This window comes from Wasmannia auropunctata, unplaced genomic scaffold (assembly GCF_000956235.1).
Source record: "Wasmannia auropunctata unplaced genomic scaffold, wasmannia.A_1.0 LD334262.1, whole genome shotgun sequence".
Classification (NCBI taxonomy): domain Eukaryota; kingdom Metazoa; phylum Arthropoda; class Insecta; order Hymenoptera; family Formicidae; genus Wasmannia; species Wasmannia auropunctata.
The window spans coordinates 15791-38731 of NW_012028628.1; the positions used below are offsets into that span (position 1 = coordinate 15791).

At 35.1% G+C, this 22941-nt stretch overlaps 3 protein-coding genes and 1 long non-coding RNA gene across 17 annotated transcripts; 2 read left to right on the forward strand and 2 right to left on the reverse strand.

Annotated features, from left to right (window-relative positions):
- Positions 1 to 508: 508 nt before the first annotated feature.
- LOC105458878 (equilibrative nucleoside transporter 1) lies at positions 509 to 10736 on the reverse strand. Of its 6 annotated transcripts, none has more exons than XM_011704468.1 (11): positions 10013 to 10419; positions 8195 to 8466; positions 5284 to 5404; positions 5036 to 5117; positions 4817 to 4956; positions 4485 to 4630; positions 4169 to 4254; positions 3937 to 4083; positions 3454 to 3762; positions 2732 to 2934; positions 509 to 2627 (listed from the first exon to the last, which is right to left on the reverse strand). In XM_011704468.1, exons 2-11 carry the CDS (start codon positions 8289 to 8291, stop codon positions 2501 to 2503), a joined length of 1458 nt encoding a protein of 485 aa, XP_011702770.1. In that variant the 5' UTR covers positions 8292 to 8466; positions 10013 to 10419; the 3' UTR covers positions 509 to 2500. The 6 variants fall into 6 exon arrangements, with proteins under 6 accessions (XP_011702770.1, XP_011702772.1, XP_011702767.1 ...); XM_011704470.1 differs by lacking the exon at positions 10013 to 10419 and adding an exon at positions 9803 to 10006; XM_011704465.1 differs by lacking the exon at positions 10013 to 10419 and adding an exon at positions 9750 to 10006.
- On the forward strand, positions 10533 to 11500 carry LOC105458877. 2 transcript variants are annotated; one of them, XR_975591.1, is made up of 3 exons: positions 10533 to 10587; positions 10979 to 11202; positions 11296 to 11500. It is a non-coding gene; the product is annotated as an uncharacterized LOC105458877 (long non-coding RNA). The 2 variants fall into 2 exon arrangements; XR_975590.1 differs by lacking the exon at positions 10533 to 10587 and having other exon boundaries at positions 10831 to 11202.
- On the reverse strand, positions 11441 to 15922 carry LOC105458875 (NADPH-dependent diflavin oxidoreductase 1). Of its 6 annotated transcripts, none has more exons than XM_011704460.1 (4): positions 15802 to 15922; positions 14179 to 14603; positions 11993 to 13483; positions 11441 to 11824 (listed from the first exon to the last, which is right to left on the reverse strand). In XM_011704460.1, exons 2-4 carry the CDS (start codon positions 14274 to 14276, stop codon positions 11599 to 11601), a joined length of 1815 nt encoding a protein of 604 aa, XP_011702762.1. In that variant the 5' UTR covers positions 14277 to 14603; positions 15802 to 15922; the 3' UTR covers positions 11441 to 11598. The 6 variants fall into 6 exon arrangements, with proteins under 6 accessions (XP_011702762.1, XP_011702761.1, XP_011702763.1 ...); XM_011704459.1 differs by having other exon boundaries at positions 15619 to 15922; XM_011704461.1 differs by lacking the exon at positions 15802 to 15922 and adding an exon at positions 15464 to 15612.
- A 324-nt stretch (positions 15923 to 16246) lies between these two features.
- LOC105458879 (ubiquitin thioesterase trabid) lies at positions 16247 to 22316 on the forward strand. Of its 3 annotated transcripts, XM_011704472.1 has the most exons (9): positions 16247 to 16817; positions 17792 to 18023; positions 18083 to 18805; positions 19275 to 19556; positions 19660 to 19861; positions 20076 to 20353; positions 20631 to 20860; positions 21294 to 21723; positions 21913 to 22316. In XM_011704472.1, the coding sequence occupies exons 2-9, from the start codon at positions 17965 to 17967 to the stop codon at positions 21989 to 21991; spliced, it is 2283 nt and encodes a 760-aa protein (XP_011702774.1). In that variant the 5' UTR covers positions 16247 to 16817; positions 17792 to 17964; the 3' UTR covers positions 21992 to 22316. The 3 variants fall into 3 exon arrangements, with proteins under 3 accessions (XP_011702774.1, XP_011702775.1, XP_011702776.1); XM_011704473.1 differs by having other exon boundaries at positions 17792 to 18805; XM_011704474.1 differs by lacking the exon at positions 16247 to 16817 and having other exon boundaries at positions 17867 to 18023.
- Positions 22317 to 22941: the final 625 nt, after the last annotated feature.

Here is a 22941-nt window from a genome sequence, read left to right on the forward strand (position 1 = left end):
AGATAATGTGTTATATATGGAGCTTACACCTTAGCATAATTGAAAATGCATGTGTAAATGCGATCGAATAAAATTCGCATTTCCGCTGAATATATACCACATCTTATTCAGTGTTCCTAAAAGTATTTCGACATATTATATTCTCTAATATTGTGCGAATTTAATCTGTTCTTATCAGTACGGAGATAGTAGAATAGAAATAGAATGAATGAAAATCAAATAAAATCACTGAAATAGAATTTGGTAAAATTTAGTCGAACATTTTAGGAACATCTTGTTTGTATCGTAACAGAGCATAACATCTGAATGAAATTTCTGTACAAAAATATAAAATTACAAACACGTTTAAGTTGTATTAAAATGTATTAGAAGTTAACATAATGTAATACAAATATTATACATATTACAAAATTGTTCTAAAGAAAATTTCGGTCGGAATAAATAAAAGATTGTTATATTTCTGTGATAATAATAACGTGATATTAACATGTGTACATATGTTTAGTATAAGCTTGAAAAAACAATCAAAATTGTTATTTAAAGCTTAAACCGTATAATCTATTTAAAAAATATGTAAGTTCTATTTGGAGCAAATGTGTACTGCAATTTAAAAAATTGTGGAGATCCAGGTACGGCTTAATGGAAGAGTATTGCGTATTGTATAGCTTAATCTCACGACCATTTGAAATAAAATGCGTAAAAAACACATGAAAATTTCATCGCTATATAAAGCATAAATAACATAAGCATACATGTGACAACCTTGTATATATGATAAAAAAAAAATACAGATTACGTAATTATTACAAATATGTATAACATAATCATAGCCCGAAAAAAATGTCATCTACTTCCAATTTCTTAAATTGTCGCTCATTAATCTACAAATATAAGGTGAAAAGCTCGTCGTCAAGATTGTGAGGGGACTAGTATCAATTGGATGGCCAACAGTCTTAACTCTCCTGCATCATTTCTTGTGACGTAATATGATTCGTTGCAAAACAAAAAGTTTATAAAAGCATACTAAAATTTGTCTAATTTAAAATGACTGAAATCAATATAAGATAAAACAGTAGTGAAAAACTGTTTTAAAATGACTTCTGAAAAAATTTGAGATTTTTCAGAATTGCAATTTTTCATATAAATGCAATATACATCAATATTATATGTAGTAAAAATATTAAATAAAGTACTCAACACTATTGAAAAAAATAAAAAATACAACCTTGTAATTACAGAGTAGAATGTAACGCTACAAATAATATGAAAGTTTATTACAAGACTATTACATCAGATCTTCTATTATGATGTAAAGAAATTATTAGACTTGGCCTTTTGTTTTACATTACTTGTCAATTATTATGTTAACTTTCATTTTATCAAAGATTTTAGCTGTAGAATTTAGAGATTGTAAATTTAATTTGAACACATTTAAATAAAACTATGTGTTATTTACTTTATAAAATTGTTATTTAAAATATAGCCTCGTCTTTAAAATTAGTTTCATACTATTATGTATCTACGGCCAGACTAATTTGGAAACGAAAATATTCTCTGCAGGAAAATTCAGCGTGACAACTTTAGCTATAAACTATTTAAAAATGTAATGCTTATCTATTAAGAGATATATTCTCGTTACGCATTTAACGCCACATGAGAGAGCATTTGACAATAATTCTATTAAATATGTTTTTATTCTCTCTTGTAATCGTAATAATTGTATTCACGCCTTAAACGCGTAACGAATTATACAGATTTAAATATGTGATCTTCCTGATAAATTTAATGATTTAGAGCGATTTCTATTTGATACGAAAACTGGAGCGCCGCATAGCTTCTTTTTATTAATAAGGCTTATTGGTCCGGTTTCAGTAATAGGGGCAATAGTAATAATAGTAGCATTAGTTTCTATAATCCTCGTAAAACCATGGGTTCCGGTATTTCCTATACAAATCTGTTGTGAGACGATCATATTGTGTCATTAATGCACTTTACAGGGTCTTAATTTACTTTCGTATCTATTTCTCCTTTTAACGGGACTTTAAAAACCATCGATCAATAGAAACTCCAAGCCACACACTTATAAAAAACACGCATTGCTTCAAACGGCTTTTATCTGATTAAAAGCTTGTTCTTATATAGCCTGCTATTTAAAGACTTGTACGATTAGATATATAAATATGTATGTGTTTAACGTGTATATATATATATATAAGTAAACGAGCATTCTCCAAAACATTTCTCTCTTATTTGTATCAAAGGAAGTAACGTTCGTTTCTAAAATGTTAATTCCTTTTCTTGAGTTGCTCTTAGGAATAACATTTTAGCTTTCTTCTTTGACATTATTTGTTCTTTTTAAATTGTTATTTCACAATGTCTTGGCAATAACACAATGTTTCAATTTGTAATTATGGGCGATAGACTGTGCATTCTTAATTTTCAATATTTTTCTAGCTCCTGAGTTAATATAAGCATATCGCGGATACCGATAATTTTATCTTTAAAACGTTATGTTAGCTACAAGGAAAGGCATCACCATGGAAAATAGAATTCCCGTGAAAATTCCGGTGATCAAAGACGCCGCACCAAACATGCCCGCCGTCGAAGCGTACTGCGAATCCACCATTCTAAACACAAAAGATTTAATCAATAGTAACATTGTACATATATATTTATTATATAAATTTCTTCCATCTTTTAAATTATTCTATTTTTCATCAATCATATTTACCTAGGGCAATACATCATCGATAATGACGACAGATAACCGCTACTAAGGCCCATAGTAATGGCGATGACCCAGAATATCCAATCATCATTAATAAGTACCGGCAGTATTCTTTTCGTGTCAATCGGTTGATAGTTACAGAGCAAGAACAACGGTACGTAAGCAAGTCGCAGAACCACTGGAATCACTAGATACTTTTTGCTTGGCTGAAACAAGAATTAATAGAGAGATCGATTAATAAATAAACAGTACATAGAGATATTTAATTATTCTACCATAATTTTGTAGCTATATAATAAAATATAAAAAACATGTAAATATGACTATAACCAAAGAGGATTCGGGAGAGAACATGACCATCTTTTTGGCTGTAACGCTAAAATGCCCAAAAATGCCCTCGTACTAACGCCCTCTGAAGAAGTGGAGCCAAATTACATATAGCAAAATCCACTTTTTGGCACAATTTGTGGTACATTTCCGTACTTCCGAATGCGTAATTTTTCAAGAATAAAGCCTCAGCAGACTCAAAAATTGAATTTAGTACGAACACGCACTACAAATTGTGCAAAAAAGTGGATTTTGCTATATGTGATTTGGATCCACTTCTTCAGAGAGCGTTAATGCACGAGGGCATTTTAGCGTTACAGCCAAAAGGCCGTCATGTCCTCTCTCGGATCCTCTCTGCTATAACAATATAAAGTGTATATATAAAAATTGAAACTTACCCACTGAACCAATGACGCGATCGAGCTTCCTATCATGGCAGTGATATTAAACGTTAAAAAGCACATAACGCTGCTATAATATTCATATGGAATCACAAAATTCTCGTCTGACTTTTGTATATCGGATTGAACAGATGGGAAGAGCGCTAAAGTAACGAAGAAGATTAAAAATGTATTGAAGCACTGTGGGAAACACGCCTTGAACACCATCCAATAGGCAGGTCTATATTTGCCTCCTCTTGTACTGTTCTCTAACTGTCTTTTATTTGCCTCTTTCTGATGGAGAAGCTCATGATATCGATAAAACCTCTGCAATTCAATTCATTAACATTAGTTAAATAATTTTGTGTATATGTATTTAGTTTGTAAATTAATAAATCGCATTATATTTAATTAATAAACTTATGGTTGACTTAACAATTTTAATTGTTGTCTAATGTGATGATCTTAACAAATTTAATTAATTTTTAATAAAAATCTTACGTTAATTGGAAGTGCAAAATATGTATCGAAGCAAGCCAGAAGTATGAACAATGCCGTGATGAAATAATATATGGCGGCGGTGCGCGCGTTTGGCGCCATTATTTTAGCTAGAAACTCTATTATAGCTGTGAAAGTTCCACTGATATTCTGAAAACAACAGATTACAAGTGTTTTTACAATGCAATAATGCAACGACTCTTTATCAGATGTGATTGATAAAGCTAATATTTACCGAGCCTAAGACAACAGCGCCCATGTACTTGATGGGTAATTTAGCTGCCATTCCAAACACTGAGTTTTGGTAAATACCATTGGCAGCTGAAACATGAATTTTCAATTTATCATGCACAATTCAAATGTTATGAATCAATAATGACGATATCTATTAATAATTATATATATAAATTTTTTAATAATTTTTATTTTAAATATTTTTTATATATTTTATTTAATATATTAATTTTTTAATAATTTTGTTAAATATTATTCATTATATATCTACAATTTAGGTTTTAAGTATTCGCAAATATAATAAAACAGTTACTTACTATTTAATACAACAACAGATACCAAGGTAATCCAAAAGAATATTCCAGGCCATCCAGAACTGTCAGTCATTGCCAAGATGACGGTAAAGACGAATATCAGGACCAGAACAAAGATACTCCATACTATACGCGTTGTCAAATTGCCTCTGAAAAGTCGAACGTCTCTTTAATAAAGCACACTGTTATTTAACACGTTACATACATAAGCTAAGGTCTAACACAAAATTTACATTGCAATCGCAATTATTATTATAATAAAAATGTATGTAAGTTAGGAAAGTATAAAATGTTTTTGTTGCTAGGAAAATGCAAAATGTATCTTGTATACGTACCCAATATGTAAAAATACATTCAGCCAGTTGAATAACAAATTCGGTACTTGTGACGCAAATGCCAGATACGGGAGGAAATTCGTCGCATAATTTGTAATTACACCAGTGTATTCCTTAGACAATTTGTATTTGACAAAATACTGCAAATATATAATAGTTTTATATAATGTTGCGAATTCAGCTATACAATTATTAAACAACAGATCACACTTGGCTTACATCTTTAGCTGTTATAAACATATTCCATGGCATCAAGGCACCGATTCCATGAAGTATCAATATGAAAAATACTATATTTAATCTAAAACAAAAAATAAAATATAATTTTCGTTAAATCGACAATATTTTTGCGTGTGTGATCATTATGTGTGGGTACAATTTTCTACATTATTCTTCAAATTCATAATACAAAGTTTATATACAATTTCATATGAACATAAACAATATTAATAAATATATAGTTATACCTATCTCTAGGAGGATTCAATTCGAGATCTGCTTGATCCATTGTAACGCCTTTAAAATTTAATTCGTCGTCTGGTCTACCTGTACCTTCCCATCCTGGTGAAAGACGTACAGGTTCTGAACCTTAAATGCAAATTAAGTCGTTAATCTTAAAGGATTTGCTCAATTATTGTACATTATGTACTATTTATAACATTAGATCTCGCCGCTAATATTATTACAATGCCAATATTAATTATAAATTTAAGAAATCAACATAATTAAATAGAGAAATATCAAATACGATCGAAACCAAAAAATCTTGGTGTCTAATATTTTTTTCGTAATTTTAAACACATTTTTCAGTTCTATAAACTACGCGCCGATTACTGCTGGATTTGTAATATAGTCATAAACTGAACTGTTCAGTTTATGACTGCATTGCAAGTCCGACAGTAATTGGTGCGCAGTTTATATAACTTGAAAATGTGTTTAAAATTTACATAGAATATTATTAGCCACCAAGATTCAGCTTCGATAATATTTACCGCTTCTCTGTTTAAAGCCCATTTCTACCAATGTAGATTAACTTTAATCTTGGTTTAATTTATTCTTTATCTTCTTATTCTTAGAACTAGAAAAAACAAAAATTAAGATAAACCGAAATTAAAGTTAATCTACATTGATAGAAATGGACATAATTGTGTTATTCACTATAGCGGTCTAGTTTAATTTATTATTGTTTAAAAAATTAAATAACACATTAATTTAATTTTACATTCAATTTTTTATTAACATTAAATTAAAACAAATATTCCTGTTCGAATTAAATTCAGATTTCTCTTTCTTAAATATTTTTATTAAGAAATTAATTATTTGAACTAATATAATATTCTTAAATTATTTCTTTTAAAATTTAAGAGAAGCCAATTATTATTTCAAAGATAATAAGTATATTAATTTTAAAAAGATGTTGCAAATAAATTTAATAAATTCACACTTTTATAATCATAAAACATTAAAAAGATAATTGTAATAAAAAATTTGCTCAATCTTAAGATGTTCGAGCTGACAATATAATCTTGAAGTATGAAAGACAAAAAGACTTTGACACATATCTAACACGTCAAGATATTTGAAAGAGAGAAAGATAATTGAGACAGCTGATTACAACAAAAAGATAATTGTGTGCGACCGCCGTAATGGAATGTCGCAATCAATTGATTCATTAAAATCAATTGATGTAGCCTGGGAACATAACACGTACATACGTGAAATATTAATAACAATTTGTATAGAAAGATAATAATAGAAAATGACAAAAAGTTATATACATATGTGATACAGTAATTGATTATCAATTACCACTAATTGTAAGTAGAAGAAAAGTGTTATAAGATGTGCAAACAGAAACTATGGAAAAAAGATCTTAGCACTTGTATTCTTAGCACAATCTTTTGCACAAAGCAATATTATTAGTATTAGCAAAATTCTATTATATAATATGTAAACAAAATAACTAGTAAATATATAAATATAAACAATGTATGTGTAATAAATATTATTTTAATGACTAATAAAGTAAATCTAATACATAAAATTTGATTATATAATACAGAATATATTATGTAAATGTGAAAAAAATTATGTTCTTATGGAAGTTGTATGTAAGAAATTGCCAAGTACCTTTTACGGCCATTTTTCTTGCACTTAATTATTTAAATATTATCAAGATGAATAAAAAAACTGTATTTATTGCTAAAGTGGATTACAATTACTGATAATTTTTTTACTGATTGTGATTGAAAATTAGAAACACTGCTCTTGAGCTTCTGACTGTTAATGACTACAGGTAAGACTCATATTTACTGAATCAGCATGTCACAGCATATCTTGTCAGCAAAATAAAACTTTATGCCCAACAAAATATGATTCTTTTAGAAGCTATTAGGAATGCAAAAAAACTTGATATAGTTTGATTTACAAATCTAAAATGCTGTATGCAGTAAATGTATAAATATATAAACATAAATGATAAATAAAAAAATACAATAAAGGAACGAGAAAAAGATAAGATATGGGTCAAAACTTCTAAGTCTTTTAAGCGTGTTTATAATTATCTTTTAAAACACAATTAAGCAATAAGCATGAACTTCAAAATAAAATAAGTCTTCTGTCATTAAATAATATCTTATCAGTTTTCAGGTGAAGTATAATAGTGTGAGATACCTCAGAAAAGCCATTAAGAGAGTCCAAGAAAATATGTTTTCTTGAAAATGTTTAACAGTTAAGATAATTTGTTAAATTTATAAAAAATAAATCGATCTATTGTTAAAATTACTTTGGTAATGTAGTTAATATAATTATCAATCATACAATTTACAATATTCAAAATAAAACTTAACAATTGAATGTTGAATAATATGCAAAAATTACAATTTTATTCTACATACTGAATTATTTTAAAATCATTAAAATTTTTTCACTAATTGTAAGAGCAACATAAAATCAATTATTTCAACTTTTTCAAATTATCTTAAATATTCAACTTCACTGAATTATCTTAAATCATAAATATTGTGTATCATGCATAAAAAAGATAAATTATTAAATTGTAGTCAAATCAGTTTGTTATAATTGTAGTCCACTTCAGCATGTTATAAAATTAGTAATTACTATCAGATTAAAATTATTAAGATGTGTTTTGTATATGTCTCAAGCCCGACAAGCTACGAACCAATGTTAAATCCACAAATACTTCACTGTCAATGCCAAGGATGCTAAGTCTACAGTCTGAAAACTGCATCTAGACTGGTTTGGGCAGCTGCGTGGTGGGAAAATAAAACCACAAGAGAAGCCATTCTAAGAAAGCCGCTACATTCCCCTGTAGCCATGACAGCGGACGCGACAGACGGCGTACCACGGCCCCATTACCTTTTGAAGGTACGATGCGGGTCCCATTGGAGTCCTTCAGGAGGGTCTGTTCCTCAGGCCCCGCACCAAATTCCTTCTTCGTGTAAGTGCCCGCCATTTTCCTTTTTTGTTGATTTTTTTCTCCGTTACGAAAAGAGGGAGGTTCTTCAAAACGCTATTGACTTCGATGATGACTTCAGTAATAACTGCGACTTTTAGTGCATCTCTCGACGACCGGTCCAGAAAGAGTGTAACTCCATAAACACTTTCTGCACTCTACCGTTTGACTTTGTCTGGAAAATAATATTTTAATTGTTATGAAGTTTACACTGTAAGTACCGCAAAAGTATCCAAATAAACATAAACGCTCATAAAAACTTCTAGACTAATTATAAAGAGTATATGAGATGATATTTATGAGTGTAAAAAATTTTCTTAGAATTTAAATATTGCAAATATTAACGCACAAGAATATAAAAATAAAATTTTAAATTACAATGTTCTACAGAATAAAAATGTCAAACAGTAAATAAATTTATATCTGAATTATTTATTCATTCAGAATCATCTTAAGCAAATTATAAACTGTGATAAATGTTATAAATATTAATATTTTACAAATTCATAAAATACAAATTTAGCTTAATTAATTTAAATACAAATTGCAATCTGAATATATTCAAAATATATATCAGAATATATATTACAGTTCAATAAATGAATCCAGATATCCACTCAATGCAATATTTCTAAAGATTAAAGAATAAAAATTAAATTAACAATATATCTCTGCAGTAAATATTCTAAGTTGCAAATCAATTAAAGATATAAAATACAAAAAAAATATCAAATATCTTCTCTTCCGTATAGCGTAACTGTCTCTATTAATGTGTCCTGTACCTATTAGGGTGCTTTTATATTTAAATAAGTCATAAAAATAAACTGGTACAAATAGACAAAGTATTTTTTTTGTAAAGTTAATACTTTAACTTAATAAAAAAAATACTTTGTCTATATACATTTGTACCAGTTTATTTTTATGACTTATTTAAATATAAAAGCACACTAATAGATACAGGATACATTAATAGGGACGAAAAATAAACTGGTACAAATAAATAGACAAAGTATTTTTTTTATAAAGTTAATACTTTAACTTAATAAAAAAAATGTTGTCTATATACATTTGTACCACTTTATTTTTATGACTTATTTAAATATAAAAGCACACTAATAGATACAGGGCACATTAATAGGGCCGAAAAATAAACTGGTACAAATAAATAGACAAAGTATTTTTTTTATAAAGTTAATACTTTAACTTAATAAAAAAAATACCGTCTATATACATTTGTACCAGTTTATTTTTATGACTTATTTAAATATAAAAGAACACTAATAGATATAGGGCACATTAATAGGACGAAAAATAAACTGGTACAAATAAATAGACAAAGTATTTTTTTATAAAGTTAATACTTTAACTTAATAAAAAAAATACTTTGTCTATATACATTTGTACCAGTTTATTTTTACGATTTATTTAAATATAAAAGCACACTATAGGGACAGTTACCTTAGGTACAGTGACCCAGATACTCGATGTTATAATCGAGGGAATGGACACACCTCGTGTTAATGCGTTTGACGTAAGTCAAGCGGGCGAAGTATTAACGCGTGCGTGATAAATATACAATCTCCTCTACGCTCGTCCGGAATTCCGTGATAACTCGAGATAAATAAGGGACGTGTTCCGCAGGGAAGGTTAAGGGAAGTGCGGGAGTGCGAGAGTGCAACCGACGAGAGAGAGAGAGAGAGAGAAAGATAGAAGAAACAGACCTTAACGCCGGGCGGACCCTTTTTTTTCCCCGTTGCCCGTCTCGAGCGCGACTACCAGAGAGCGATTCGCCGGAATCGCCAGGGCTTATTGCCGGCGATTGACGTTAATGGACCGCCCGGAGGGTGGGTGCGTGGCGAAAAAAAGAATCACGTGCCAATGTCCATCGGCCGACGCGGCAGCGGCGGGCGGCGGTTCGATTCGAGCGGTTTTGTTTGTCCGCCTCGCACTTCACGAGCACGAGAGAAAGAGAGAGAGAGAGAGCGCGCGGGAAAAAAAGGGGATGCAGTCAGCGACGGAGTCGAGCCGAGATCGTTCGAGATACGGGGAGCAACACTGCGGGAGGACGGCGGCACGCGACGAGCGGTCGTACCATGTTTTCCGTACTGGCGCGGCGCGGCACTCCGCTTAGGTTAGGTCGCGGGGGGGTTACGAGTTCATCGAGATACGCGAGGCTCTCGAGAGAGGCGGCACGGCGGCGACGCGCCGCCGGGGAGGGCCGAGCGCTCCCGAGGTGCCGCGCGAGCGACACGTTCGAAAAGGAGGTGTAAAAATAGCGCGCGTTAAATGCATATAGGTAGGTATAGTCCGCTTCGTTTCGATCGCGATGCGGGAGACGAAAATGGATGTACTCACACGTTTACCTGCTCGCGCGCTCCTGCACGACACGCGACTGCCGCCGATCAGCGAGCGATCGCCTCTGCGAACGGCGGAGGAGCGGCCGCGATATATTAATAAATCATGCGCGATAAATCACGCTCGTTGAGGCGTGACGTCCCGCCTGTTTACGCCCGCGTCGCGCGGATTCAAGCGGTTTTTTTCTCTCATCTCTCGATCGCGTCCTTTTTCCCCTCATCAGAATTCGATCTCTCTCGCACTCGGGTGTGCAGGAAATGTTAAAACGAGCAAACAGTCGAGCCAGTAGCACTGCAGATAATTACACGAGTCTCTCGTTCGTTTCTTTTAAGCTGCATTCAAACAGGCTAATTGCGACGCAGAGCGCAGATTTTATACACGGAGAGGCTGACCAATCGTGCGTGCAATATAGAAAGAATGATGCTGTGGATATCGTTCGCTTTGGACCGGCGATTGGCCGATTTCTTTGTACGAGCGCGGACTATGTTGTGGACGGACCTGATAATTACATATGTATAATAGATGACCTCGTGAATGTTTAAATAACGATAAAGCGGTAAGTGGCGCTATAAAAAATGTTACGTAATGTTGCATCTACGTGCAGCAGCGTCTATTTCCATCTCATTAATTAGATACTTGCGCTTTATAGATATCAAGTCTCGAACGAAACCGATCATTTAGCTTGCGCAATCCGCAAAATTGCAGTTAGTATGATTTTGTAATGATAGTTATTACGAGAGTTCGGCTAAGACAATAATAGTAATATGGATGTAATACAATTAAAAAAATATTTGTTAATCTCCAATGTGTTTCTGTAATGGAAATATAGACAATATATTAATTTTTATCACATATACATCGTTAAATATGTACATACATTTTTTTCGTACAAAAAGACATGACATTTTTGCCTATTAAATATTTTCCTTAAATCTCGATAATCTGTTTTTTGTCAACCCCAAGTTTCCGTTTGATATTGATTGTTCTTCTCCAAATGGTTGATGAACGTTTCTGCCTGCTCCTTCGTCATTTTACCGATTTCTTTTGCTAAACTAACGAATTCTTCACGCACATTATCCGGCATATTTTTAGAATTTCCCGCTAAGTAGATGCTACCATTATTTTCTAAAAATTGCCAGCATAGCTCTCTTTGTTGGCGAATAAGATGTTGCACATATCTGAAAAGAAAATCAATATCAAAAGCATAATTAAGAAAGTTAAGATTTAATATATTTTATAATTTTTCATTTACATTATAATTATTTTCAAAATAATGAGCTTTAACTTAATCTATTTGTGGGACAATAAAAATTATAATTTGAAAATAATTTACTTTAATGACTTACATTTTGTGATCCTGATCTCTGGAAAATGCGCAGAAGACCTTTAGATTATTCGTCCTAGATAAACGTTCGAAATCTTCCCTGCAATGATAATCCTTGTTCTCATTTCTGCATCCAAAAAACAGAATGCATTCTTTCAAATCTTTTCCTTTTTTTGCTCTCTCCAAAAGCAAGGATCTAAACGGAGCCACTCCAGTTCCAGGACCGATCAAAATCAACGGCTTGTCGTTATCAAAGCGAAAAGTTCCCTTCTGCAGCCAAAATATCACTTTGTCATTACTTTTTAAACCTGCCAGCCACTTTGAACACAATCCAAATCTTGGCTCCATCAATCTAGTCTTAAATTTAACCACCGCCACCAGAACTTGTATTCTATTTGGAGTGTCTTCTAAACTGGAGGCGATGCTGTAAGGACGTGGCTTTATCGGCGACATGATTTCAAATAATAACTTAATGTTTAATTTAGTGGTCGTGCGAGGGAAATCCGTGAGAACCTCCAAGATGTTTCTTCTCGGCCTGTTTACATAATCATAAAGCTCTTCTTGGCCAACCGGACTGGCAAATTCGCACAGTTTATCCTTCTCCAATTCATTTTTGCTGATAAAAGATAAAGTGTGCATGGTGGATCTTCGTGGCTTGAAATTCAGGTCCCAGTACTGCTCGACAATCTCTCCCAAAGTTAAATTACGTTTTAGTACAAATGGAACCTTTATCTCCTTTTCCGTTATTTGAATTATCGTGTCTGGGAACAGTTTTATATTGTGTTCGTGCAGTATATCGAAGAACCGTTTCACCTGCTCTGCCGTATTTTTCGGCCTAATGTAGACAACGTCCCCGGGACCGTATTTAATATTATCTGCTTGGATTTTTATTAATCTAACATCTTGAAAGTGATCTTCGGAGGTAGTTTTTATGTTTTCAACTATCGTTCCTATCCTGACGTCGCTATTTATGAATGTTTCTTGCGCATAGATGTCTGTATTTGAATGATACAGATTATCTAACCGTTCGTCAATATGTATCGGATTTGACTGACTCATTTCTACGATTGAAACATTATACCTCTCGATTATTAAATTTTTTTCACTCATCTTGTCATCTGTAGAAATTTTGAAAACGTCTGCAATTTCTTCCCACAATTTTTTGATCCAGGGATCAACCACAGCGTCAATTCCTAGATTATGCTGATCGTCGGCAAGTCCAATGGGTAATAATTCTTCGCCACCTAATTGCGCGAGACGTTTATTTAATTTCTTTGCGGCAAAGTTGAATTTTGAATACGAACTGTCGCCCAATCCAAGTACGCCATATTTCAAATTTTGGAGCATCGTTGCTGGGAGATTCTTGCGTAACAGATGTCTCCAGAATTGCTTCATATTGGCCGGAGGATCTCCTTGTCCAGTCGTTGCGACAACAAAGATAATCAGTTGTTCGAAAGAGAGATTTTGAATGTCATAATCATCCAGAGACGATACTGTGCTTTGCAATTCTTTTCTGAAAAATTAAAGTTATATATATATATATTTTAGTTTCAAATTAAGATATATGTTTTAAATTTTAAAATAAGATATTTTTTCTGATTTTTACATAAGAAAAGAATAAGGTATTATCTGTTTTTCAAATATTAATGTTATTGTTTATTTTTCAAATCAAAACAGGATATTTTTATTTTTTGTCTTAAAATTCAAAGAATGTGATAAAAATTATTGATAGAATATATAGGATAGACAGGATTTGTTGTCATATAAATAATATGAAAGAGAAGTTTATAAGATTTTGTCCATGTAAGATAAAGATATAAAATAAAAATTTAATTGCATAATTTTGTAATTAAATTTTAAATAAACTTCATATACAGAATTAAATATTATTTGCTTTTTTCCTTTTTTATCTCACTTTCCGTTTTACTCATTTCTTTATATAGATACAATAACATGAATATTGAAAAAAGAGATGAGACAAAAATGTATGAATTCTTATCGTTGATTTCTGTCTTTTGAATATTGTTAGCTAGAAAAAGATGATTTCATCTCTAATGAAGTTAATTATAGAAAAAATGAGAGACATTAAGGACATCAAAGTGAATCATCTGTTTAAAGATCATTTAAAGATACGAGAGTAGGGTTCGCGTGCCAGGAATTTTCCTAGAGAAAAAGGTTCATAGTGCCAAAGAGGAACAACAACAAAACCTTTTGGCGCTCTTCCAGATCTGCTCGGCAACGTCTTGAGCGGTTCCGGTTTCGCTTCCGTATAGTATCCGTATCACCATTTCGTCCATTTTCGTCATCGTGTGAATCTTTCACGTCGCAATCGCATAAGCTTTTAGGCAGTGACAGGCAATTAACATTACCAAAGTGTCTCAGCTAATTCGGTGATGTCATCGCGAGCAGATGACAAAGTGTGCTCATTTCAGTTATGCGAGTTGCATTTTGTATATTTAAAATAAAACGTAATCCTGGTGTCAAAAGAGGGAAGAAGAAAAATTGTAATATTGCTTCTTTAATTTCAATTTGAGATTGATTATCGTTGCGTCTCCTTTTAACATTGTGTGTCTAGCTGAATTCGTGAAAAGGTCTAATCGCTCCACATCCTCCAATTGTATCAATCACAAAATCTGTAAAGCAAGACAGATATTTATGTTCATCACATTGCTGTCATTTCCTGTGTTCAATTTTCTTATTGTTATATTTTCTTATAGTACGTTTGGAATATGAAAAATGAGAGCGGTTATAATGAATAGACTCGCTTTAAATGCCGTAAAGTGGAGCAGATCTAAGGATGTAACATATTTATTCCTACGTTAGAACATAGGAAAACCTTTAGTAGCGTTTGGAACAGCTAGCCGACAGACTCGAAACAATCTCGCGATCTCGTCGATGAAATGTCAAGGATAATGTTTAGGCAGAGTAGCCCCAATTGGCAGCGGGTCCGAGATATTTATAAATAAAAAATGATCGCCTCGCGAGAATCGTACAATGCAATCGCGCCGTTGCGATCATTTTTCTCGCGATTTTTCGGGTGAGGATTCAGTTTCATTGCAAACTTTATCGCAAAAAGTCATTGAACAGAGCGAAAGTCACAATCCAAAGATACACGTGCAAATTCAATTCGTGCCGTGTTCACGAGGTTCGAAGTTGAATTGCCAAGGGTACGCGCGAAAAGTCGAATCAGGCGTTGCTTTTCTTTTTCTTCTTCTAGACCGGAAGATGTCTCGAGGATGTTGATAGCAAAAAGACGTCTCTTGAATAATTTTCAGTGGCTTCAGTCGACGAAACGGGAAAGTCGCGAAGGGATGAGATTATGCGTGGAGCCGCGGCACGATTTGAGGTTAGGTCAGCCTTGCGTTTACTTGCGTAGTCGCGTGACATAACAGGATCAACCAAATCAGCTGGGAGCACTGTCAGGAACACTGATGACGTCATTCGCGTGGAGATCAAGTGAAATCGCTGGATCTTATTTTATCAGCAAGATTACCGTGAGTTTCTCTGCGACTTCAATTGTGTTCTTCGCGACTAATGGACACGTAGACTTTTCGAGGTTAGAACTTCCAGGTCTTCCAACGATAATTATAAAGAAACTGCTCAATCGCGCTCAATGCGGTATCTGATCTGTTCCGAACTCGTGATTACCTGATTCTGTCGATCCAGATTGTCTCTCGAATTTATCTCCGCGAAACGAGAAAGAAGCGTGAAAGCGGCGGAATGACAGGCGAAAAAATGAGGTTAGCTTAGATTATCCACGCGTCAGTTTTCGACGAGGAAACTAGATGATCGGGGTGACCATTGGAACCGTCACGAAACCGTCGAAATTACGTTTCCAACGAAGATCCGGCGATCCATCGCTGCGCGCGAGGGCGGCAGGAGACACCCGGAGGGAGGAGCGCGAGATTTGAGGTTAGCCGCGGCGCGCGGCACTCGACAGAGACTCCAGCGCCCTCTCGACGGAGAGCCGCGGCAGCGCGCGCGCATGCTCCTGTGACGTAACGGTACGGACGGGCGAGAGGAGGAGGGGAGCGCGAGCCAGTGGTTGGCAGTACTGGCGTCCGTCTGTGTTTGCGGATGACTGTCAAAACCTACTTCCGCAGCCAGCGAGCGAGATCGCCGTCGTCGTCGTCGTCGTCGTCGTCACCGCCGTCGCCGCCGCCGCCGCCGCCGTCGTCGCCGCCGCCGCCGTACTCGCGAAGCAGTTCGCCAGCCACCGGGTGACGCGGAGCAGCACGCCGTGGAGCAGCGCGCGCGCGCGAACGCTCGGTAGAGACGATGTCGTGATACGCGGTGATCAGCGGTGACAGCGACTCGCGCTTCTCGTGTCTTCTACCCGTCGTGTGTCTTCACTCTTCAGTCGAGAGAGAGACGAGAAGCAGAAAGAAAGAGTGGCGCGAAAGGAAGGGAGAGAGAAAGAGGGAGGGAGAGACGTCGCCGTCGCCGCCGCCGCTGTTGTCCTCCTCCTCTCCTGCGCGTCCCGCGTTTCGATATTCCTCGTCGCCGTCGGATAATCCCGTGGGAAGGAAGGGCGCTCGCGGGATTGATCGTGCGCATGTACAGGCGCGCGTACGTGTGCCGTGTGCGCGCGTGTGAGCGAACGAGCGAGCCTTAACCTGCCTGCCTGCCTGCCTGGTGCCTGCCCGCCTGGTGTCTGCCCGTTCCCGCGAACGCGAGAGCGGCGCGCTCGACGAAAACTGCGCGCTCGCTGGTGCATGAATGGTACATGAGTCGACTGGACGACGGTGCCGAGCTGAAGCGGGATCTCTTATGGAGGATAGCCGAGTGTGACGGTAGCTGCGGGCGACGTGCGGGGCTCATACAAGGTGGCACGGGATAACGTCAAGGTTACCAGTTCAACTGATTTATTAAGAGGTAGTCGCGCGCGACTCGCTCGGCCGTCCGAAAAGTGGCACGAGCCATTCGATTTCGTAAATTTCCTGCGCGCTCCTCGCGTCGGCCGCGGCGGTTCCTCCGACGAAGGGAGCTCCTCTGCTTTTTCGTTCCGCCAGGTTAGGTTTCTTTCGAGGACGCGAAGGAGGGTATATATATATATATATATACGGGAGATCGCGGGTCACGCGGTGCCGCGTGTTTCTCCGACTTCGCGAAACGCGAAAGGCTAAAAGGAGCGAGCGACGGAGGCGTTCCAATTTTGAAGTTCCAAGTGCCTATATGTATCTGCTTTCGAAGTCATTAAAATGAAACGATTGTACAAGCATTATGCTCGATGTGGAAGAGTCTCAGGCCTGCGGAAATGTGGTTAAAAAGAATAGATTTGTCGATTCTCTTTGCATTTCAATATTCAAAATATCTGGCCTTTCGAGCTGCACTTTGTGCATTTTCATACATGTATATATGTATGAGCATGAGTCTTGTACATTTAGATTTGTTTTTATTTCGCGCTTTTTTCGCGTTTTCTACAAAGCAAATTAGATGTAGATTAAAGGAAGAAAGAAGAAATAAAGTGCAACTAAGTGCAATTAAAATAACAGTTTATCAGCCAATGTTTCTTTCTTTATTTTGCTTCTTCTTTCTCTTCGCAAAAATATCTGACCGAATGAATCAACCTGATAGCAGAAATTTATTCTTTATATTTTCTTTTTTTCTATTATAATTTTAACATTTTTAGTATAATATTTAATCTATTATATATAATTTTTTTAAAAATGTCTTAACTTTTCTCCTTATGCATAACACATTTAACCCATTTTGAATGCAAAAAGTGTGAGATATTGCTTCCAGTTATACAATATTCATTATCGCACATGTACATTCATTTAATATTTATGTATTTTATATATCTACGTTTTCGTTTCAGATTCTTCCACCAATGTCCACATTGGCACATCTCTAGCGGCTTTATTACAATCAATCAGAATGCTGATCACATAGCGTATACCGGGCTATAAACCACACTTTGGACACAAATCTCCCGATAGACTATGCGCTGCGCGACATAGAAAAATTCATCTAGGATATTTAGGATATTTAATGTTTAATGCACATTTCGGCGTCGTCTTTCAACTGAACGTTTTCTTCCGTATCGAGAAGTACTGCATCCCTCGCGGCAACGAGACCAAAACCTCCATTGATTAACTCCTCCATCCAGATTGAAGATGACCAGCAGACTCGAGGAAACAGAGCAGAAATGGACTTGCGAATACTGCACTTATGAGAATTGGCCCTCTTCCTTGAAATGCACCATGTGCAGGGGCGCCAAGCCTCTCCTGGGCGAGGACATCTACCGTCTTCGGGATCCTAGCCCGCAAAGAGGCTCCTCCAACGTCGCTTCCGGCCCCGTGTCCCAGATAAGCCCCACGGACAACTTTACCTCGCAAAATTACAGCCAGAATCTGCCTTCGGCGGGAAAGTGGGCCTGCAGCATGTGCACTTATCTTAATTATCAGAATACAACGCGGTGCGTACAGTGCAGCAATCGGAAGCCGGTCAATCAGTCTGTCAATTCATTAGCATCGAATCTACACGAACATTTAGCACCGTTGCGACTGGCCGATGGACCACCAAACACGGGATCGAATTCCCAATTGAATCCCTCGCCGATCAATCTCCATCCGGAAAGATTGTACAATATGCATCCGGACAAGTGGTCTTGTCATGTGTGTACTTACGAGAATTGGCCCAAGGCAACTAAATGCGTCATGTGCGGTCATCTGAAGGAGAAGGATAGAAGGGATAAGGGAACGCAGGGCAACGTAGGGGTGATTTTACCGAGTCCCGAGCGGGAACATAGTCAACGGGGCTTACCATCGCCCCCACATGCACCATATATTCATCAGACGCAGAGAGAGGATAATTTAGCGATAGGAAGGAGGTGACTAAATTATATTTTATATTTCACATCTTTTATGAAATGTGAATATAAACGTTTATAGTATTAAATAATATTTACATTAATAAATATTATTTAGAGAATTTAGAGTAAATATATGTTTGCACACAAGGATTAAATATATCAACGCTTTTGATAATTATAAACGTTATAATATTAGATAATATTTACATAATAAATATCAGAGAATTTAGAGTAAATATATGTTTGCACATAAGGATTAAATATATCAATGGTTTTAATAATTATAAACGTTATAATATTAAATAATATTTACATAATAAATATCAGAGAATTTAGAGTAAATATATGTTTGCACATAAGGATTAAATATATCAACGATTTTTATTTATATGATATATTTTAAATAAATGTAGTTTCTGACTAATATTTTTCTGAATAAGTTACAAATTTCTTTTATTAATATTATAATGCATATTTATTGTTTCAGAGGTCCGCATAGGTATGCAGAGAGCCGGAATGACAGTTTGTCAACTCCTCAATCTCCGAATAACTGTGATTACGAGCGTCGATTGAAGCAATTAAGACGCCATACCGATTGGTGTTGGCTAAACGCTTGTCTCGGTATTGTCGAGGGTGACAACACTCCTGTTGAAGCTTATCTGGCAAGCGGCGGCGATCCTGCCCGCCAATTGACGCATTCTGAGGTCTTGCTCCTCAATAGAAGCAGCGCGTTCGACGTTGGGCACACCTTGGTGCACTTGGCTATTAGGTAAACACACATACATGTTTATAAATTGACATTTTATAAAAAAATATTCTTAAATATTCTTAACATTAATAGATTAATAGAATGTTAATTGGGGTTTCTGCAGGTTTCAAAGGGAAGATATTTTAGCAACATTGCTGTCACAAATTGAAGGTTCGGGCTCAGGGGTGAAAAGGGTACCGAGTTACGTTGCACCTGATCTCGCGGTACAGATTCGGCGACATGTCACCAACAGTATACGCTTACGCAAGGGCTCATTTCCCTGTTATTTCGTTACCGACATGGCTACCTTCGCGTTACCAGCCGAGGTTATTATGACATATATTACGTTTTAATGTAAATTAGATGGAAAGTAATTATTTTAATTTCTTAATAGTCAACATATTTGAGTAAATGTTAAATCTTTAAACTTTTCTCATTTGTTTAACTTCTATTTGAAATAATTATAGCGTACTGAAAAGAGATTGTGAAGTAGAATATTGTATATATGTTTTTATATTTGAAATGGATATATATTTTTAGGTTGAGGATCTGCCGAGTATTGTACAAGAGCAGATGCTAGAGGAATTGTTAGATAAGGAAGCTCAACAGCAATTGGAAGGCGGTGGTGGCGAACCGCCAGCTCTAAATTGGTCTTTAGAAATTACCGAACGATTAGGTAGTCGTTTACATGCGCTCTGGAACCGATCGGCCGGGGATTGTCTTCTAGATTCTGCTATGCAGGCTACTTGGGGTGTTTTTGATAGAGACAATGCTCTAAGGAGAGCGCTGGCTGACACCTTACAGCAAGCCGGTCAATTGTAAGATTTGCAATTAAATCTATCATTAATTTTTTATATTTTAATATATTTAATTGATTCAATGCATTAATATACATCTCTATATATTAAAATTTTAATATGAGAATGATCAGCAGATTAATCGATAAATAGAACAATAATAAAAAAAAGAAAAATAAATAGAATTGTTAAAAAATAATTATATAAAAAGCTCAATTTAATTTAATAAATATATTTCTTTCGATTATTTAGTTAGAATGAGCTTCGTATATTTTGTATATAAACGTCAATTTTTCAGCTTTTATCCTCGTTGGAGAGAGTATGAAGCCTCGCAAGCATCTAGGATGTTAGATTTCACTTTAGAAGAAACACAATGGCAAGAAGACTGGGAAAGCTTGTTAGCAACGGCCGCTCAACCCGGAAGCGCGTTAGAACAATTGCACGTGTTTGCCCTTGCCCACATTTTGAGACGACCCATTATAGTCTACGGAGTTAAATATGTTAAAAGCTTTCGCGGCGAAGATATAGGTAAATAAGAAAATATTCTATTTTTGCTCATTCAGTAATTAATATTTAACTTCTAAACTTAAAACTAAACTAATTTTACTGAATTATTGATTTAAAATCCTTTTAAAATTCTATAAATTTATTAGATTTTAATTTTCCACTGAACATTTGAATAAATCAATTCTAGCTTCTTAATTTTTTATTTTATATTTATAATTACTTATAATTAAATTTATAAATAGCAATTACATTTTCTTAGATCCAAACATGTGAAATATCATAAAAGGTTTTATAACATTTGCTTTCTTTAACATTTCAAAGATCTTTTAACTCAAGAATTAAGATTCATAAAATTCAAGATTCTTTAGAAATCTTTTTTACGATTTTGAAAGAAATGTTTTTTTTAAGATTCTTAAGATTTGGAATAATATCAATTATTTCTGTCATTTTGCAGGCTATGCAAGATTCGAAGGTGTTTATCTACCATTATTATGGGAACCCTCATTTTGCATCCGTTCACCAATCGCATTGGGTTATACCCGTGGCCATTTCACGGCGTTGGTTCCAATTGAACCCTACGCTTCGTCCAGAATACCGCCTCTCGCGACCCACGGGGTAGTGAGCGGGAACAACAGTCCACTCGAGCAGCTACAAATCCAGATGCAGACCACCTTTATGCCACTAATGGATCGCGAGCATAAGCTTCTGCCAATACACTTTCTCACGACGGATGAGATCGGTCGCGAGGAATCAATCTACAAGGAGTGGTTGGACGTATGCAGAACCGAGGGTGGAATACTTGTAGCGCAGCAGAAACTTCACAAGAGACCTCTGCTCGTTGCGCAAATGTTGGAGGAATGGCTGAATCATTATCGTAGATTAGCGTGAGTATATTTTATAACTTTCTTGACCTGTGTTTAAAGAATCATAATTGTACAGTATTATATTTAAAAGAACAATTCTAATATAAAGAATATAAAGTAATTAAACATTACAATGAATGTGATAATTAATAATGAGATTGAAATATAAATAGTAAATAATAAATTCTTTTTCTTCTCTGAATGTTGCAGTCAAACTAACGAGGCACCCTTTTCGAGACCACCCACATTACAGGATTATAGTAGCGATGGTGATACTGAAGACGAGTAGTGTAGTAATTTTAAGAGAGAAGTGTTGCGACTGACATGAGAAGCATCTCCATTTCTCACAAGATTATTCTCGACCGAAAATTATAAAATGGTTAGTATTAATAAAACGAAAACTATACGTGAATGCCGTACTTTCATGAGTAACTCGCGATACAGAGAAACTACTACGTCCATACACTGGCAATGTACCATTAAAAAAAGTGAAAACGTCGCATCGCTATGGATCATTTTTGCAAAGCAAAAATTGTAAAGTTTGAATTAGGATTTATGAATTGTGTACCAAACTTTTCTCTCTCTCTCTCTCTCTCTCTCTCTCTCTCTCTCTCTCTCTCTCTCTAAATGCATTAATTATTAAATTATTGCTATTATTGAAAGAAATCGCTTTATAATTAAATTATTTGTCAAAAATATTAGTTGTGACATAGCAAAACAATGAAAGTTTGTTGCAAAAACCTTTTCTTGCGAAGAAAATTTTTATCAGATTATGTTAATTATTATGTTAATACAATTTAAGGAAATTGATGTAACAATTTTTTTATCGTAATGAAAACATGAAAAGAAAATACAAGTTTAATTTCTTGATATGGAAAAGGGAATGTTGAATATAATATATATAAATATGGAGATGTAATTTAAACAATACATATAAGTGTTATATTCATTGCCAGTGACGGTGAGCGAAAGTGGAAAACATTGTCGTTTGTTACACATTGTCGAATCGTTTTGCATAATAATAGAAATTTAATTGTTAGGCTATTGAAAATAACATTTTTTCACAGATAGTTTGTAAAAATGTAGTCTCGGAGGAGGAAAAAAGTTTGAAACTTCCTCTCTCGCAAAATATTGCGGAATTTTGCGGAAACGTTTAAACAAGTTTTCGAGTGTACGTTTGTCGCGTTCCATTATAATGACAAACGAAATAATATGTGATTTAATGGCAGATTTTTTAGT

What these genes read in the sequence shown, in the direction of transcription:
- LOC105458878 (XM_011704468.1), bottom strand. Translation starts at nt 8,291, where the DNA reads ATGGCGGGCACTTACACGAAGAAGGAATTTGGTGCGGGGCCTGAGGAA. An exon ending in TTGAATCCTCCTAGAGATAG is followed by an intron (nt 5,118 to 5,283) that starts GTATAACTATAT and finishes TTTTTGTTTTAG; the next exon opens with ATTAAATATAGTATTTTTCA. An exon ending in ATCTGTTGTTGTATTAAATA is followed by an intron (nt 4,255 to 4,484) that starts GTAAGTAACTGT and finishes TTCATGTTTCAG; the next exon opens with CTGCCAATGGTATTTACCAA.
- LOC105458875 (XM_011704460.1), bottom strand. Translation starts at nt 14,276, where the DNA reads ATGACGAAAATGGACGAAATGGTGATACGGATACTATACGGAAGCGAA. An exon ending in ATCTGGAAGAGCGCCAAAAG is followed by an intron (nt 13,484 to 14,178) that starts GTTTTGTTGTTG and finishes TTAATTTTTCAG; the next exon opens with AAAAGAATTGCAAAGCACAG. An exon ending in AGAGATCAGGATCACAAAAT is followed by an intron (nt 11,825 to 11,992) that starts GTAAGTCATTAA and finishes TTTTCTTTTCAG; the next exon opens with ATATGTGCAACATCTTATTC.
- LOC105458879 (XM_011704472.1), top strand. Translation starts at nt 17,965, where the DNA reads ATGTTTAATGCACATTTCGGCGTCGTCTTTCAACTGAACGTTTTCTTC. An exon ending in GTTTTCTTCCGTATCGAGAA is followed by an intron (nt 18,024 to 18,082) that starts GTACTGCATCCC and finishes TCCTCCATCCAG; the next exon opens with ATTGAAGATGACCAGCAGAC. An exon ending in TTGGTGCACTTGGCTATTAG is followed by an intron (nt 19,557 to 19,659) that starts GTAAACACACAT and finishes GGGTTTCTGCAG; the next exon opens with GTTTCAAAGGGAAGATATTT.